We start from the raw sequence: 18,345 nt of genomic DNA on the forward strand, positions 1-18,345 counted from the left end.
CTGGCAGTGTGAAATCTTTACTTGTTCCACTGCTGCAGCTGACCTGTGGGTGGAAAGGGTCGGTCCAGAGAGGATGACATGCAGTGAGAAATACTAAAAGCTGTGATCGTCTACTCACCTGTAGCACTGTGGGTTCTTTTTTCTTATTTATCCAAACAAACTGTTTCCCCGTGCAGTTTGTGCCTGTGCATGATCACATCAACAAAAGCTTACATTCTCTGTATTATTCTCTCCAAGGATATAAACACAAAACTGCATTTGCGAGTTTGGCACAGTAGTTGTCATTTTTGCTTGCACCTTCTGAAAGGAAAAAAGTCACAGAGCCTCCTTGAAGGTTTTCATTTAAAAAAAAAAGAAAGAGAGAGACAGAAATCATCAGAGTGAGTGCAGATTGGATCAACTTTTTTTTTTTTAAGTCACTAGGTATTGATTTTTTTTTCTTTAAAGCTAATGTTTGTTTGAAATATTTCTTTGAAGTTCATTAAATCACCCAATTTACAGTGAAAAATACTGCAGTAAAAATATGATTTGAAAAAACAGACACTGCTGCCGCTCGCCAAAAGAGAACAAAGGCAAATTGAAATTGCAAAGTGCATGCCATTGACCTGTCGTCCTCAGTGCAATTAAAAGACGGCGGGGGGATTAGTGGATTAATTTACACATCCTGTTCAACTGGATGCTCAAGTGGCAGCAAGAAACACAAGTGGACAGTGACTGCCATTAAAATGCACATCCAACCAAACAAGCACAACAGAGAGGTGCATGTAATTAGGCAACAGTGACCACGGCAGCACGAGGAGACCTTGCACTGCACGCAGACTTTAGCTCAACTGAAGTTGCTTCTCATATTCAACAAAATGTTGCAGAATGAGAATTTCCTGGTCTTCTCCTTCTGCAGGAGTTGGTCTGTGGCAGGACTCCTCAGGGGAGGTTTGATGTTGACTGAATGGCATCACAGCAGCGCCCCCCTTTGGTCAACCCTGTGCATTACATGAGACACGCAGCTGTTACTGTGGACTCAAATAATGTGAGCATTGGCTTTATTACTGTGAAACAAAGGTGTTTAATGTACAGCCGCTGTTTTAATCAGAACAGTCTTATCTGAGTTTTGTGTGGCGACACTCCACGTGGTTTGGCATAATAATATATCAAGGAGGCCCTGCAGCCAACTGTGTTGAACAGCTGGCATCATCTTAATGACAAACATATTTTGCCTGATGGGGCTTGAATGAAAACATGAAGTATATTCATTAACTGTTATAAGAACATATGATCCACCAGAACATGTGAGATTCTCATTAAAATAAAACAAATAAACTAGATAGATAGATAGATAGATAGATAGATAGATAGATAGATAGATAGATAGATGAGGTCCATCTGCATGCAGGAGGTCTGTGTCACGTTCACCAGCTAAATACACGCATTAGGTCTCTTGCTGCCCTCTAGTGGTCAACTCTGATCAAACCCAGACTGAATGAATGAAACTTTTATTTTGGAATTTTGGCCCCCTGTGCAGCACTTGTCGCCATCCAAGATGCGCAGCAACGCGAATTAACCCCCTCCAGAAACCCAGGCTGTAGCATTGCAGCAGGGGAGCTCATCAGCTCGCGGTGCCGTCAGAGAAGGTGCAGACACGTGACCGTGCGTTGCTCAAGAACTCTCCTTAAGACTTAACCAAACCTCGGACACTGACAAACACCTGAGTCAGTGATTTTCGCAAACAGCACAGATTCAGATGTTGCTTGAAAGGCGTCCACGAGCTGCAACAGCTGTTCACATGATAACAGTCAATTAGTGATAGGTTAGGTTATGTAAGACATGTGAATTCAGAGGAATGCACCTCATTAAAAAGCAGCCATGGAGTATTAGTTTTCTAGCAGTCAGTGGTTACTAATAGCTAACATGGTGTTAGTTATAATGGTGGATGTTTCTCTGTGAAGTCCTTGAAAGACTGGTCTCTGTACGACCCCATGACTTTCCTCAAGTATGACGGCCAGAATGCCAAGTAGTCTTTAGTGGTCCATGGGCGTGACTCTGCATAGGAAACTAAATAAGGACAACACAGTCACTGGTTTGGTTTTAGGTCTAAATTCAGTTACTGAATATGTATTTTGTAATATCAGGATGTACTCACTGAGGCACACACGTCTACGCAAAGTGACGACACATTACCGAGACAGTCTAATTGGCGGGGAGCCGCGTGACGTTAGGGTGTTGGCCAATCCCCTCAAACTGCAGTTCCCGTGTTGTATCGCGATCTATTGTATTATATAAATGCTATACGCGGCTGTACAATCGGCCATTTCGTCGGTGCAGGCCATCAGCCATAGAGGGCAGTGGGGCTAATCCTGTGTACTGGTTATTTGAAAGGCACATCAAGAACATCGCAACATGAGTGAGACAGCTATTTCCTTCGCCAAGGATTTCTTGGCCGGCGGCATCTCTGCTGCTATCTCCAAAACAGCCGTCGCCCCAATTGAGAGAGTGAAGCTTCTCCTTCAGGTAAAACCCTGCCTTCCGGAAGGCTCACGACGCTAGCCGGCTAGCTTGCGCGGTCTTGCTAAGCTGTCATTGGACAAAGTTAAGCACGTAACTCTGCCGGTTGTCATCAGCAGTCTGTGGTGCAGAGTTATACATAGTCAGTAACATGTGTCAATATAGAATTAATGAAAGTCTGAAGAGTGATGCATCCAAGGATTTAAGGTCATCATGGGATGGGAAATGACCTACGCGAGCCTGGCTGCTAATGTTAGCTTCCCACGTTAACCTTAGCCGGTATAGCTAACAAAGGACAAACGCTTGAAATGAAATTGGGACATTATGTACAGATAGACGGCAACACATCCGATTTATTTACAACTCTACTGTTTCATACATAGTTATAACAAGATACCATGGCGATGATATTTGAGCTTTAATTGTCAATGAAATCTGTATGGTGGCTAATGCACTGCTTGACGATAGCTAGCGTTAAGTGAGGCTGCCCCAAGGCCCTGGTACAGTCAATCACAGCCGGGTCAACAAGTTTCACATCCCCCTCCTGTTAAACCTGCATTGCGACAGTATTTCAAAAACACTGTTACAGACACCTGCTGCTGTATTGACCACTGACCTTCTTACTATGTTATGTCGATTTTGGAGGATGTTGTTTCTCCTCACCTGACAAATGTTTAGCAGATTAAGATGGCAGCCATTATCGTTTGATTGCTAGTAAACACTAAAAGCTCTATTGATTTTTGTACAAGCTCAGAGTTTTTGCAACAACTTTGCAGGTTTAAATGTGCCAAGGTCACAACAAGGAGACACTTGCTCAAAGGTTAATTGACTTCCTCATTTTAAACTGAACTCTTTGTTCTTTTTCTCTACTCCAGGTCCAGCATGCCAGCAAGCAGATCACCGCAGATAAGCAGTACAAGGGTATCATGGACTGTGTCGTCCGTATCCCCAAGGAGCAGGGATTCCTTTCCTTCTGGAGAGGTAACCTTGCCAATGTCATCAGATACTTCCCCACCCAGGCCCTCAACTTCGCCTTCAAGGACAAGTACAAGAAGATCTTCCTTGATGGCGTTGACAAGCGCACCCAGTTCTGGAGGTACTTCGCCGGTAACCTGGCCTCTGGCGGCGCCGCCGGAGCCACATCTCTGTGTTTCGTGTATCCCCTCGACTTCGCCCGTACCCGTCTGGCCGCTGATGTGGGAAAGGCTGGAGCTGAGAGGGAGTTCAATGGTCTGGGAGACTGCTTGGTTAAAATCTTCAAGTCTGATGGTCTGAGAGGCCTGTACCAGGGCTTCAATGTGTCTGTGCAGGGCATCATCATCTACAGGGCTGCATACTTTGGCATCTATGACACGGCTAAGGGTACGTTGATTTTACACTGACATATGCTCAAACCTCTGAAGAGACTAGTCTGCATCTTCCAGATCTGTAATGTTTTCCCCCTGTTTACAGGTATGCTTCCAGACCCCAAGAACACCCACATATTGGTGAGCTGGATGATTGCACAGAGCGTCACAGCTGTTGCTGGTCTGACCTCATACCCCTTCGACACTGTCCGTAGACGTATGATGATGCAGTCTGGACGCAAAGGAGGTGAGACTATTTGCTGTTTTGTGTGTGTATTACGCAGGTAATAGACTAAGTGCACATTAGACATTTTCCATACAATTATTTCTGCCCACGTTATCTAATTTCGGCCCTTTTCCTCCTTCCTCAGCTGACATCATGTACAGCGGGACCCTTGACTGCTGGCGCAAGATTGCACGCGATGAGGGTGGCAAGGCTTTCTTCAAGGGAGCCTGGTCCAACGTGCTCAGAGGCATGGGCGGCGCCTTTGTGCTGGTGTTGTACGATGAGCTGAAGAAAGTCATCTAATTCATATTGTCACGTCACTGTCCAATTTGGCTAAATGTAATAACTTTCCATTTCTATGGACTCTACATTCTGCCTTATTTATGGGAACAAACTATAGTGTCTCACCCCTAGCCGTGGGGGATGGCTGTAAGTTGTGCATCTTTATGATTTTAAACGTTCCACATCCTCTTTACCGATGTCATTCCTGTTAATGAAATCTGTTACACCCTCCTGTCATTCACTAGGTTTGTATGGTCCCAAGTTGAATAAACCTATTCTGGGGAACAAACTTAAACCATTCACGTCAACTGTCTCCTCTACTGTCAGTGCATGAGATGAGTACCCAGTGGATAATGAAATGCACGAAGTGGATTACACCCAACTGCTATATTTACTCGCGCTTATCTCTCCTGAGCCTTCCTGGTTTGACCATGGTCACTACTAGGATTGTTGAGTAGCACTCCTGAGACTTGGCTCCTTTGAAAATGGCTTGACGGGCGACTGGGGAAAAGTCAGCAGCAGATAATGAGTTTCAAGTTTGTTAATTGTGCAGCAATAAAAGTTTCAGACCCCACTGAGGTTTTGTTTATAGGATCTGTTTCACAGGAAATCTGGATGGCTTTCAGGAGTGCAGGCTCACTTACTCTAACAGCAGGGAAAGGTAGATCAGCTCATGAGAGGTTCATTTTCCTTTTTAAAAAAAATTTAAAAAACACACATTTGATACATGAACAATGCTTAAACACTAGTACACCATGTTGCTCATAAACCTGAATATGTTGCCCTAAAATGTTCAACTTAATTTGAGGTGGGATTTTAAGATTAAAACGTTCAACACCCTGCAATGCAGAAAAACTGCAATATATAGTGTACTGTGTTCCATAAGCCATGCATGGAAATCTACTCTGGCAGCAATCAATATTAAAGATGCTCCATGCAGAATGAACGTAGCTGCGTGTGCTGCGTTGACTTCAAACATGTTGCTACAAATATGATTACAAGGTGTGACAGATACCAGTGGATGATTAACACCTTCTTCAGTAGTCAAATCTACAGACAGTAATCAGACTTACTACACCAGTACTTGAACAGACTTAATGCAGGTTCATTTAACAACCAAGACACCTGAAAGTAGACGTGACCTGATGTCCTGTAGATAAATATGCTCTCCCCTCACTTCGAGGCAAACACAGGTCATTTTTCTTCCCTCATGCCTCAAACACCACTGGAAAACTTTCTCTCTAATGTCAGATGAAGGTGAAGATTCCGCAAGATATTTTAGGGGTGACCCCACACTGACGCGGAAGTTTCAAGGTGGCCTGCCCACCACGCTCTTAATCCTCGATTTAGCCTGGGATACTGACTGCGGGCAGCAGGGGGCGCCAGCGGCAAACAAGTGCGGCACTTCCGCGTTCCCGTAGCTCCCTGCTCGTGCTCGAGTTGCTCAATGAGGAGTGACCTCTGAATTTGATTTAGCTCCTCATCAGGATACTGTGACACAGTGGCAAGTGAATGAAGGTGGAAGCAGCACTATCATACACACCTGTGCAGTGTAATACTGCACAGTACACTCAAATACTCGAGCTACTGCTGGTTAATTCAAGTTTAGAGATGCTGATACAGTCTAGGTTGGTGGGTTTTGCAGTAGACTGCATTGTAGAATATAATTTTGCTGTTTCCCACCATCACCTTGTAAGAAATAGCACACCTCACAATATGATGTTTGTCACTATTGCAAAATGAAGGAGGAACCATGTGCGTCACTAAATAAGCATACACACTGTCTGGGTATTAAAGACGGCTTATTAAACAATCATTCAGAGCATTTTGCAGTGTGTCTTAAATGAATTTGCCTCAAACCTCATTAATTTGTGTGCTGCACATTACTCAAACAGCATCCATCTTGTCAGGATGGCCCCAGTTGATGATCAGGTACGAAGACTGTGATTAACTCAACAAACAAGGAAAAAGAGTGATTTTAAAATCACCAGTCATTTTGTTAATTAGGCTGCCCTTATTTTCATTTGTGCCAACTGTGTGTGTGTGTGTGTGTGTGTGTGTGTGTGTGTGTGTGTTTTGCCAATACATAAACTTGGGAGCGAAGAAAAATGTAACAGTCCAGAGTAAAATAAATAATGAGGAAATAAAAAGCCGTGGCAGTGTGAAGCAACCATCTTTTCTCCTCAGACAAGCTCATTCTGGATTCATAAATGCTGATAATTTATTCCACCAAATAAATCTTTCAAACCAATATTTCAATACAAACCGAATCCAGAATCTGAAAACAGCGCAGAGCATCCTCTTTATCTACTTCCTGTCCCCTTTTTGTTCTCTTCTGGGTTTACCAGATTACAACCTATACGGAACCAGACTCTGAACACTGAATCTAATATTAAAAATCTGATTAAAAATTGACTGTGGTAAGTTCTCATCCTGGCTGACACTGGAGGATATTAATTTATTCTCAATCTCGTGACACTAAAGTTAAAGGTGGGTATTATTAGGAGGTTTGCATTGGATCACTATAAGCACATATGCATGAATTTTACAGAAGCACATTCTTATTTTAATCATTTGGTGATGATAGTGAGCATGATTTTTATTTGTAGGACGAAGGGTACAGTTATCAGTGATTGCTTGGTTAACGTTGCAGCACACGGTCTTCGTCTGAGTATCAATAAAAGTTAATATTGACGCCGTTCTGGTGGATCCACACGCAGCAGGTTAATCGGAGAGAGGAAATGAATCATGCATGGCTTATTACAGCTGTGTGTGGCTCTGCACAGCAGCTCGGGGGTTAAAACAGACACCACACAGCAGGACTTTGGTTCCTGGAAAATCTTTTCTGTGTAGAGTTTACATGCTGGCCGCATCAGCGTCCTCCCACAGTCCAAACACTTGTGAGTGAAGTGGAGTGCACTATTGAATTGCCTGTACAGTAGGTGTGAAGTGAGGTGCGACTGTGATTGTTTATTAATCACTGTGAGATTTGTAATGGACTGGCAGCTTGTCCAGGGTGTTTCCTGCCTTCTGCCCAGTGCATTCTGGGATACAGTCCAGCCTGTTGTTCAGGATCTCGTCACTTCCAACTGTAATTGGAATCAACACAGCAGCAGGCTAATATTACTTATGGGCCTCGTTTCAGTACAGTTAATACAGCTCATTTATTTCATTATATAGACTCCAAGAATTCTATCTATCTATCTATCTATCTATCTATCTATCTATCTATCTATCTATCTATGTGGTTTTATGCATTCATTGGTAGTCATTTTGGAGTTTCTGGCAGTGCAGTTGTGTGAAAGGTCATGCGTGGAAGCTTTGTTGCACAAACTCTGCACTTTTAAAGGCAAAAGGTTACTCTCTGAATGGATTTCTAGGCAGGATATTCATGAGAAGAGCCACGGAAAGCCACCCGGCCAAAGCACAGAAAAAGAAAACGGCAACAAAACTTTCTGTGAAGTACAGGAAAGTACTAGTTTTTATTCCTTCATAATCAAACTTCACAAACAGCTTGAACTTGTACAATACCTCAGAGAGTGAAAATTACAAAAAAAGTGCTGGTAACATTTACAAAAATCATCCTTACTTAGCAACAATCAGTTTATTCTTCCACACTTTTTTTAGTCTTTTGTATTAAGGCTTAATACTTCTGTATAAAGTATATGCAAGATAAGTCTTCACAGTTTTTCGAAAAAAGTCACAATATTATGTAACATAATGAAGCTTTTACGGCTATTTTCTTTATAATAACAAATACACATCACTGGTAAATATATGTGAAATACAGGGCTTATTGTAAAATGGCAAGTAATGATACTGTTTGCTGAGATAAATTGATTCCACACACTGTTATAGGAAAGTTTTGACATACCATTGCTATAACTGAAGGACGAGGAAAAGAAAATGATAAGCATAAACACTTGGGAGATCGCCTCCAAACTTTGGCACATCCCATGAAACAATTTCACAAAATATGAGATTTATTTTCGAAATCATACATATGGAAGAATAGCTAAACTGGCATAAAGTGAAAACATGCTGTGTAGTAAGGTGCTAAATCAGAGATATTACATTGCCAGCCTTTTTTTTTTTCTTTTTTCTTTTTTCCCCACATGGACTGACATGAATAAGGTGCATTTGTAAGACTCAAAGCATGTAGGCCTTTCTTAGATGTCAAACAAAATATGTAATAAATACAAGTTTTCAAAAAACAACCTAAATTAATTTGACCAATAGTCTTGAGGCGACCTCGTATACTCATGCATTCCCATGGATTCAGAGAAATGAATATCTCTACTGCAGGTGTGTAACTCTCTAAATGTGGCATGTGAAAGTAAAAGCTGTATTGTATTAATGGTATGTGTTATTTGCTTTTTTTTCCCCCTATTTTTATTCGATTTTTTTTACTTTTTTTTTTTCTTCTGAACTGTTGAAATTGTGACAAACTCGATGAGTAAGGAGATGGAATTGAAAACTGAATGCGAAACTAAGCCAAGATATATTCACAAGATCCTCTAAGCTGCACTGGTTTACAGGTCAACAGATGAGAGCTCTAGCCCTAGACTTACCAATTTCACCCTCATGCATACTGTACGGTTAAAGTGACGCAACAAGCTTGCTTAAATAGTCTACATCACAAAAGCAATTTGGTTTTAGTGCAAACACAATTGGCTGGCTTCAGCTTCTCAATAATAACAAGCTCACCAAGGAGATTACAAGAAGGCACATACTTATGCTTCCTCTAACACGCAACATATTTAGACAAACCGCAACATCTTTCAACAACACCACGAAGCGGTGAAAACAGGAAAGCTACTACATCCAGATAAAATGGTGAAGTTTTGCCGTTTGTGAATTATTGAAAAATTTACACTTATCCATCAACAAAATAACAACGTTAAGGTCAAGAGTTACTGCTGCTGAGTGACCTCATTGAAAAAGGATGAAGTATGATACATTTTGGTGGACACAGATTCTCTACATACGTGGCCAACGATGCTGTGTTTGTACGACAAAAGGTGCATTTGGGGGTTTTTTTTCTTCCTCTCAGGAGCGTTTAGTTATTTCACTTTTAAAGCATTTTTTTCTCCCCCCGTAACGTCCCAGCGAGAAGCACTCAAAGTGACCAAATATGCAGAGAAGACAAGTGTTTTTAAGGTGTGCATGACAGCGGAGAGCTGGGCTTATCTTTTGGTATTCATCTTTTTAATAATGCTGTCGGCTATGTGATGAAGACGATCGACACTTTGACTCATGGGAAATGATTCCATCCCTCATACATCCCGTCTCTCACTTCAATCTGTAAGAGCTGCTTGATTTGTCCAAAACAATCACAGGAGGAAACAACAGTTTTAATGCCCCTCAAATCTGGACACTTATACTCGGGTGGGGGTGGGGTTGCTGCTGGGTTAAAAAAAAAAAAGAAAAACTGCTTAAAACAACATGTGAATGTCATGTGCATTTCAAAAGATGACTGATTCTGTACCTTTGAAGACAAGAAAGAAATCTAAATGTGTCAAATATCACCATTTACTCAGCAATGCCACTGCGGGCGACAACCGTCACATGCTATGGTCTGAAAACGTGTTGAGTGAATTATATTGCTTTTGATAGAAGAAGACCAAAATAAGTCTAGTGCAAATCTCTTTTCTGGTTTGAGAAGTGGTGGTTTTGGTGAAATGAGACTCGACTGTCACATCTGCTCTACCATAGCGAGAAGGTGATTCTGATAACCGGATAGCTGTCAAGTGGTATCCCTTTACGATTTTTCTGAATGTTAACGAGAGCACTCTTTTTTTTTCTTTTTTTTTTTTTCCTTTTTTTTTCAGAAAAAACAAAACAGAACAAAACAAAACAAAAAAAATCTGTCACCAGCTGATGCCATGCAACAATTTTTGGAAGGAAAACCCTAATAAATATTTCCTGTTATATATAACCCAACACCCAATGAATGCAATTAACCAGCACAAAGGAAATGTCTTAACTTCTTGCATCTAAATGACTCCTATTTTGAGCAGGAGGATGGCGGCCATGTTAGTCACCCTCCCCTGTACAGCTGGGAGGATGTGCTTTGTCTGTCAGCTCACGTCTGTGCTAACGGGTGTCGTCTGTGCAGTTATGTCTGTCAAATACATCTCTCAACTTGGAAATGTTGGAAAACTCACTCCAGTCCAGTGTTTGACAAATCATATTATAAAAACGTCCTTGCACATACATTTAAAAAAAAAAAGAAAAGAAAAGAAAAAAGAAAAGAAAGAAACTTTATCCCCTATTTCAAAACAGCAGTCAATACATTTCAAACAAGCTTGTTTCAGAACAATAATAATAATAAAATACAAACCAACTTGGAGCATAAATTATCAAAAAACAAACTGAAAACACATTACTGCAGCATATATTTCAGGGTTGCTTAGTTGTGATGTTAACTACCTTTACTACAACAGCTCCACTTCTGCCAAGTTCAGAACTATAAAGGAGAAGTATTTTTAGGGAAATAATAAAATATCAAGCCAACGTATAGGCCAAAAAGAGCCTAACAAAATATACACATATTTATAAGCACATCTCATAGTTCAACTCAAGTGCATGTTTACAAAAGCATCTACGTACATACAAGATATGGCAGCAAAAAGCCTGAAAGCCGGATTTTAAAAAACAAAAACAAAGAAAACCTAAGCTGCTTCGATCAGGACACGTGTCATTTCTGATTTCTAATGTCAATATTGGAGAAATTCTATCTTCACACCAGGTACAAAACATGGCCCGAATTACAGTAATTCAACTTCCTCTTCTGAACACACAGGATGAAACATGTACAGCAGGTTCAGCTAGAATTAGACCTTACAGTAATAAAATATTGTCCGATTTTTGCCAAATGGTTCTACACTCCGCGCGCAGACGATGTGTGTCGCCGTTACAAAAATATATCGTCTTGTAATCGCTTTCATAAATATTTGGACCACGTTGCGATACTTTAAACTCGTGTTGCAGTTTGGTTTGAGTCGTGTAGTGATGGCTGGCTCTCATGCTTTTTTTTTTTTTAATATTTTTTTCCTCTTTCAGTGAACATGAACGACTGTAATATCTGCTCTGAGATCACGAGCGCTTCAGCTAGATTTGACTTGCCGAGGCTCAACGTTGTGTGTCGTTATTCTCTCTTTTTCTTTTTTTTTTTGGCTTCATAAACAACCTACAAATATGTGCAAACTTAACATCTTGGTCCATCTCATGTATAAATGGCTAAATGTACTCTGAGTCACGATGTCAGATTAGTACTTCAGGGACAGCCTTAAAATATTAGACAGTGCCAATATTTGGAGAGAACTGCTAGAACACAACTGTTAGATATAATCCAATGTGAAGGTGAACAGGTCTACACTGATGTGCTAAATGTGTGGATAGGAGACATAACCAATGACTACTGAGTATTCCGTTATGTCTGAGGAACAATGCAACATTTACAATTTCATCCATGTCTTAACATGCGGTAGTTTACATCACAGCTACTGTGTCAGATTCATTTTTACGTTTTTGTTGCATTTCTTATAAAAAGAATCTATTTTGGTCTACAATAGGCAAATGAACACAACCACAGAACGATAAACAACCGATCAAGTGACAAAACATAGATGCATTTTCACAAGCACCCTGCAATGAGAAGAAAAACAAAGAAGAACGAACCAAAAAAAACGAAAAAAAAAAACAACTGTAGCAATCGAGCCCACACACATAGAAAAGAAATGTTATTCTCTACATAAAACTTAAATTATCTCAACCCTTCTTTGGTTTGTGAAAACAAACATTGTCTTGTACAATTTTTTTTTTTTTCCTCCCCCCATTTGACTTGTTATGATTAGCGTGGCCCCGTTTTACAGATTACCACCAGCAGCCCCTTTAGGAAAATTACAGTGCGCAAATTTCAAAATCTAGGTCTGCGTGTCCCTTATGGCGGACGACGTGCTGGCTGAGACAGTGACCGGCGTCACGGTGAAGAAGAGCCTCTCGCCATTCGTTTTAGTTTACATCTCTGCGCTATAGATAGAAGACCTACGTAGAGAAACAGAGTGATAGCATAGTGCATGTTGTCTACAGAGCCAGTCCACACAAGCATAAGCTGAGCTCAGAGCTCATGAGGTTCGTGATCCTGTGGTAAAATTTGAATAAATGATGAGATTTTTGAAAGAAAATGATCTATATGAGGGAAGTTTTGTACTAAACTTTGACATCATGGGCCAATATTGGTGACTACATTAATCAAAACAGATGTGTAAAACAATTAAGTGCTGGAAATCCTCCTTAATGTTGATTAAGTGTGGAAAACGAATGCCAGACTAGGAGTTGGAATGTTCTGGACTTGAACAGGAATGCATGGGTTTGAGTTGCTGCACACTTTTAAACTTGTCGTCTCGAGCCGGACGAAGCCAAAAAAAGACTACAGCGAGCGAGAAGACAAAGAGGCTCAGTGTTTAGTCTCCAGAGGCTAAATCACGCCCAAGTCTCCTCACCATTGCGATAAAAAAAGACACAGAAAGCCTGTTATCGAGGGACACTCAAAATACAGTTTGTGCTCCATCAAAAACAAAGTACCCCCCTACAGGAGGAAGCTGTGTAGACAGGACTGCATGCTTCATCTGGACTGACGGATGGTAGTCACCTGATGACGATGATGATGTTTTATTCAAAACCTCATCAGGGTAGTGTGATAACTGCATGTTCGGAGAAAGTAATAAAATAATCTAAGATGTCGTTATAGCTTAGTTTAGCTGTGTCGTACTTTAAAATCTGAACAGCTGCTGCACGGCGCGTGTGTGCGTATGTGTGTGTGTGAGTGTGTAAAGCTCAAAATCAAAACCAGAACGTGAATGTTTGACGGCAGAATCTGAGCGGATGCTGTGTCATACTGTGACGGTTGGATGACAGGGACTAGCTATATCACATTGCCTATATCATTAATGCTTCGTTTTATCGTTACATGTGTATGAAACTAAGCCTGCATTTGTTGAATCATAGCTGTTTTCTCCTATTTACTTGAAAACTATGTATTACGGAGGATTAAAAGATCCAAAATCAAGGCAATCGCTTGCTTTCGCTGTGATGCGTGTTAAGTTTATGTTATAGGTCTTACAGGAACGTCTTACTTGAAAGGATTCTTTTATTTTCCATTTTCCTGCTCGGCTCTCACATCTAATTTAACAATAGTGGCATAATTAAAAAAGTGTCGTTTTTTTTTTTTTTTTTTTTTTTTTTTTCTCCTAAATTTGGCACAGTAACTAGGCTGGAGAAGGTTAGAGAGAAAACTGTGGTAATTAGTCCACAGGGGACAGAATAATAAGCCTTCCCAAAACCTTTTTTCTCGCAGCCACTCAGTCCTGAAACTTGAGTTATGGTTTTCATTCTACAACATTTTCATTTTAGTTTGGTTTTTCATGTTGTGTTAAACCAGCCACTTTTGAATGCTGTATGCATGTGTGTGTGTGTGTGTGTGTGTGTGTGTGTGCTCTCCATTGCCAAAACTTTCAATTTGTAATCTCATTTTGCATCCAAGTAGCGGTTATAAATATCTACTGTGAGTCCAACGTTTAATGACCAGTTTCTTTTTTCAAGTTGCTCGTCGTCTGCCCTTTACAGTTTCAGGCTGTATGTAAACACCAAGGCCGTCAGATAAGATAAACCTTTAATGATCGCTGCGGGGAAACCGGGCAGTGGCTTGCATGTGGAAGGGCCTGCCATCGGGGTCAAAGGACACATAGTGCACTTTGGAAAAAAATCCTACTAGAGCAGCTGCCAGGTCCTGGTGCCTGTAAACCATTTTTTAAAATTCATTCACAGTCAGTGCTGGTGGGGGTTAACCACTGCAGCACTTACAGATGTTATAATCGGAACCATGGCGATATTTACCGGCAACAAAATAAATAAAAAATCCAAATATTTCACTTGGATTTTCTCACTGAGGCAGGCAGTGTGTTAACTTCACCTCTTCCATTTGATGTGTGGCTCCCTCTGCTGTTCCTAAAGTGCCACTGCCCTTACACCCCCCCAACCGAAAAAAAAAGAAAAAACATACAGTGCAGTATATGGCTTGTTTGCAAATGGCAAAAAAACTGAAAATAAAAAAAAAGGGCACGCACAAAATGAGAGAGCAACTTGAAAGAAAAAAAGAAGGTCGTTCAGCTTTCGCATAATTATTTTTCCAGGTACCGTCTGAACCTACTCGACCTATTAGTATAATCCATTTAAAATGTGTTTAAAAGTGTGATTGCATTTTATATCTTTGAATCCTCCAAACTGTATAAATGTAAGGTAAAAAATAAAACTTGCAGATGTAGCCTTTACTGTATATGTATAGAACATTTCAGGTATTTTAAAGGGTTCTCTTAGGATGCACTCACAACCACCAGGTCTTAGCAGTAATAGTATAAATAGTATATTTTTAATAGACCATTGTGTATATACTGTATCTGTGCAATGTAGGAGAGAAAAACTATGAATATTCTGTATAGTTGCTGTATTATGTACTGATAGGCACTTGATAGGCATACTCCCTATATCCCACAAGGTACTGTATACTCTAGCTGCAGTTATGTCTTTATCAAACTATCTGAAAATGTATTCTTCATCTGTGTGGAGATGGTGATACTTAAATATATATAGTTTATTTGTAAGAAGTTATTTATTTCACTCTTATGTGTACTGTAGAAGGCCCAAAAAAAAAAAAAAAAAAAAAAAAATGCAGTTACGTTTCATCTGAACGGTTTCTTGAGTTTTCTGTATTCTACTCTTAACTTTGTGACTTTATTCATGCTTAAATGAAACAATCTGACTTAAAATGTGTGGAGACAGACTGAAGGACAAACAGGAAGACAGACACGTGCTTATCAGAATAAAACAAACCTGTTCCTTACTCAACGCGACCCTCACCGTTACTATCTTCCATTTCCTCGTTTTCATCTCAATGCAAAGCGTATAAGCGTATATATATTACACTGTGAAATATGACTCAATAGCTGACTATCCTTTATCCAGTTGCGTGAAGCTATGTATGTATAAACAACACCACTATGATCACCATAAAAAAAAAAGCAGGAGGAAAGCCTGAAATAAAGAAGTATAACAATGAATTAAACATACTGCAAGAAGGACAAGAATGTACTGTAGACCCTGTGTCTCTACACTAAGATAAACAAAACATGAACAGTAATATATCTGAAACACAATACAAACAGCTGCAGGCTCAAGGCTATTATCTACTTTTCAATATGTTTTGTTCTGGAAAATATGCAAACACTTTGCAAACATAAAGCCTAAATTTTTTTTTTTTCTTTTTTATCAAACTAACAACTAGAAGAAGCACGATTGAGATTAAGGACTTATTTTCTGGATAATGTTGCAACTTCTCAACAATTTTCAACCGACTCCTTTGCAACACTGAGAAAAGAGAATTAAAGCACCACCACGAGTAGCTGAAGCAGTATAAGGAATATATAACTATGGACAGTGAAGAGCATGTGATGCTAATGCGACGGGGGGGGGGGGTAAAAGCCTGGGGTACGCTATAGCACGTCATGACACACTGGAGAGAAGGTTCTTCCCCTTCCAAGCCTGGTCTGCTATCAAACACCTTATGATACAAGAAGTCAACTGACAATGGGACGAGTTATTAGCCCTCATCCAGATAACGTTGAGATTGGCTACTTTTGTTATTCCAAAAAGAAAAAAAGAAAAAACAAAAAAGAAAAAGAAGAATTGATAGTGTAATTCTGAAATCAAATATTTCAAAAAACCAACATCGAGCTACTTAACCTACTATTTAGACCAATGATACCACAAAGCTGGTTGTACTCATCTAGCTACAGTCAATAGTGCATTTGATATATGTGTTTACACAAAATATGTAAAATTTAGGTGCCATGAAGGAATGCTAGATTACTGAATACGTACATTACACTGAAACAATTCAATTAATGTCTCTGCCTTTGCTTTCGAAGAAGTGATGATGTTTAGTTTGGCAGTGTTTAACTCGGTACTGAACAGACAACAAACACCAACATCATGAGCTGTGTGCCATACATGTGGCAGTACTGTTGGAAAGAGATCTCGGCAGTTGCTTACATATTCTATTTAGTGCATTGTCTGTTAAGGCATGAGATTACCCTCCACGTGCTGTGTAGAGACAAATATAGCACTAGCATGCAGCAATATTGCCATCCTGGCAACAACAGCTACAAACAGGAACCATACAATTTAGGCTTATATGCACACCATAGGAGACAGGCCCAATCAAATGTTAAATAACGTGCTGCTTTCACTGCGGACTAGCCTCACGCTTCCTCAGTGCGTTTCTCACGTGCGGGTCAATATCTTCTTTTTTTAGCTGAGGAGAAATCAGGATACTGAATCTCTCTCTCTCTCACGTGTTGGCCACTTGGCTTCACTTCACCTGACTCCACAGGATATCGAGTAGCAATTATGTGAAGTTTAGCATCAGAACGCCGGACAAAACTTCTCCAAACGGGTACGACGAGGCCGACCGTGCTTGACCTCGGCTTTAGTCGAATCTGAGAACAGGTGTTACAGGTGTCACATTAGCCCAAAAGGTTTGGAGAGCTGCTTCTCATAGTACCTGTGTTGCATATTGCTAAGGAAGCCCTACAGTTCAGATATTCCACTTATCAACAGTTTGATTAGGCTATATATCACACACAGACACTCACAGACATACAAACACTAAGGAAGGGACACAACTGTGTACAACTGACAGACAGATATCAAAGAAGCTGCATTCCATCACCTCCCAACACCTTTAAACCCACAGAAAGTTGTTCTAGGACACACATATCATTTATGTTACACACACACACATTATAATGTATCATTATTATTATTAATAATATAGAAATAGTTATTATTATTACCTCCGCCAACGGAATTGGACGGGAGTTGTGTTTATTATTACTGTTGTTGTTTCACTGTTAATGTTGTTTGGCTTGGATGTTCTCATAGGAAAATTCTGTCTGTTTGTAAAGAAATGCAATTGAATAACTGTTATAGGGAGCTGACTCCATAAAAGAATGAATTCAAAAGGTTTCAAACATAGATGAGCACACGTAATGGTACACGTTTAAATAAAAATAAATGCTTGCATTAACACGGCACGAGTATATACTGTAGGTAACTGCAAGCAATAACAAAAGCCAAGAACCGCTGAATTACTGAATGAATAAATTGAAACAAAGCTATTCTATTACATGTGAACTCTACAACCAAATGTTAGATTTTTAACAAAAAAAATCCTCTTTTCTAAAACTATAATATCTCTGTTAACAGTAGTGCACTTATTGGTTTAAGCAGTGCAACATATATGCAAGAAAATAATGCAGTCCACTTATCAAGATTTTAAAAAATGTTTTTTTTTTTCCTTTGAGATTGAATAAAAGAAAATCATAGAAGTTCATTTAAGGAAAATGATTAAATATTAAGCACAGGCATTTTAAGAAAATGTGCAAAGTAGCACTTTGTTTTGTTTTTTTTTTGAATCCACAGTGGGTCTGTTTAAGACCACTGCGCGCAGTTATTCTTTTAACAATACAACTACGAAAGTGTTTGCTCACATAAATGAGCAAATCCTTCAGATTGCAGTTGCAGGCAGTTGCATGTGTGTGTGTGTGTGTGTGTGTGTGTGTGTGTGAGAGAGTGTATGTGTGTGTGTGTGTGTGTGTGTGTGTGTCCTATTTGGAGTAAAAAGCAATTACAAAACAATTCAAATATCAGAAATGAGCCTTAAGTGATGTGATGCATGGATGACAACTTGCGCACACTAGCTTCCAAATCTACTCTGTACATGCTGTGTCTAGGTTTTTTTTTCTGTTTTTTTAGAAAAATCAGGAATGTATACTATTGTCTAGAAAGTCCATCTGCAACTTGTGGTATATCAGGAAACAGTGTGATTTGAATGGAGCTACTCGCTTTGCTTTGACACTGTATTTCCTTTCA

General features: G+C 39.9%; 1 protein-coding gene across 1 annotated transcript; it reads left to right on the forward strand.

Annotated features, from left to right (window-relative positions):
- The first annotated feature begins 2,295 nt into the window (after positions 1 to 2,295).
- On the forward strand, positions 2,296 to 4,651 carry LOC143332727 (ADP/ATP translocase 2). Its single transcript, XM_076750485.1, has 4 exons — positions 2,296 to 2,505; positions 3,375 to 3,861; positions 3,952 to 4,092; positions 4,217 to 4,651. Exons 1-4 carry the CDS (start codon positions 2,395 to 2,397, stop codon positions 4,372 to 4,374), a joined length of 897 nt encoding a protein of 298 aa, XP_076606600.1. The 5' UTR covers positions 2,296 to 2,394; the 3' UTR covers positions 4,375 to 4,651.
- Positions 4,652 to 18,345: the final 13,694 nt, after the last annotated feature.

This window comes from Chaetodon auriga, chromosome 15 (genome assembly GCF_051107435.1).
Source record: "Chaetodon auriga isolate fChaAug3 chromosome 15, fChaAug3.hap1, whole genome shotgun sequence".
In the NCBI taxonomy this organism is placed as follows: domain Eukaryota; kingdom Metazoa; phylum Chordata; class Actinopteri; order Chaetodontiformes; family Chaetodontidae; genus Chaetodon; species Chaetodon auriga.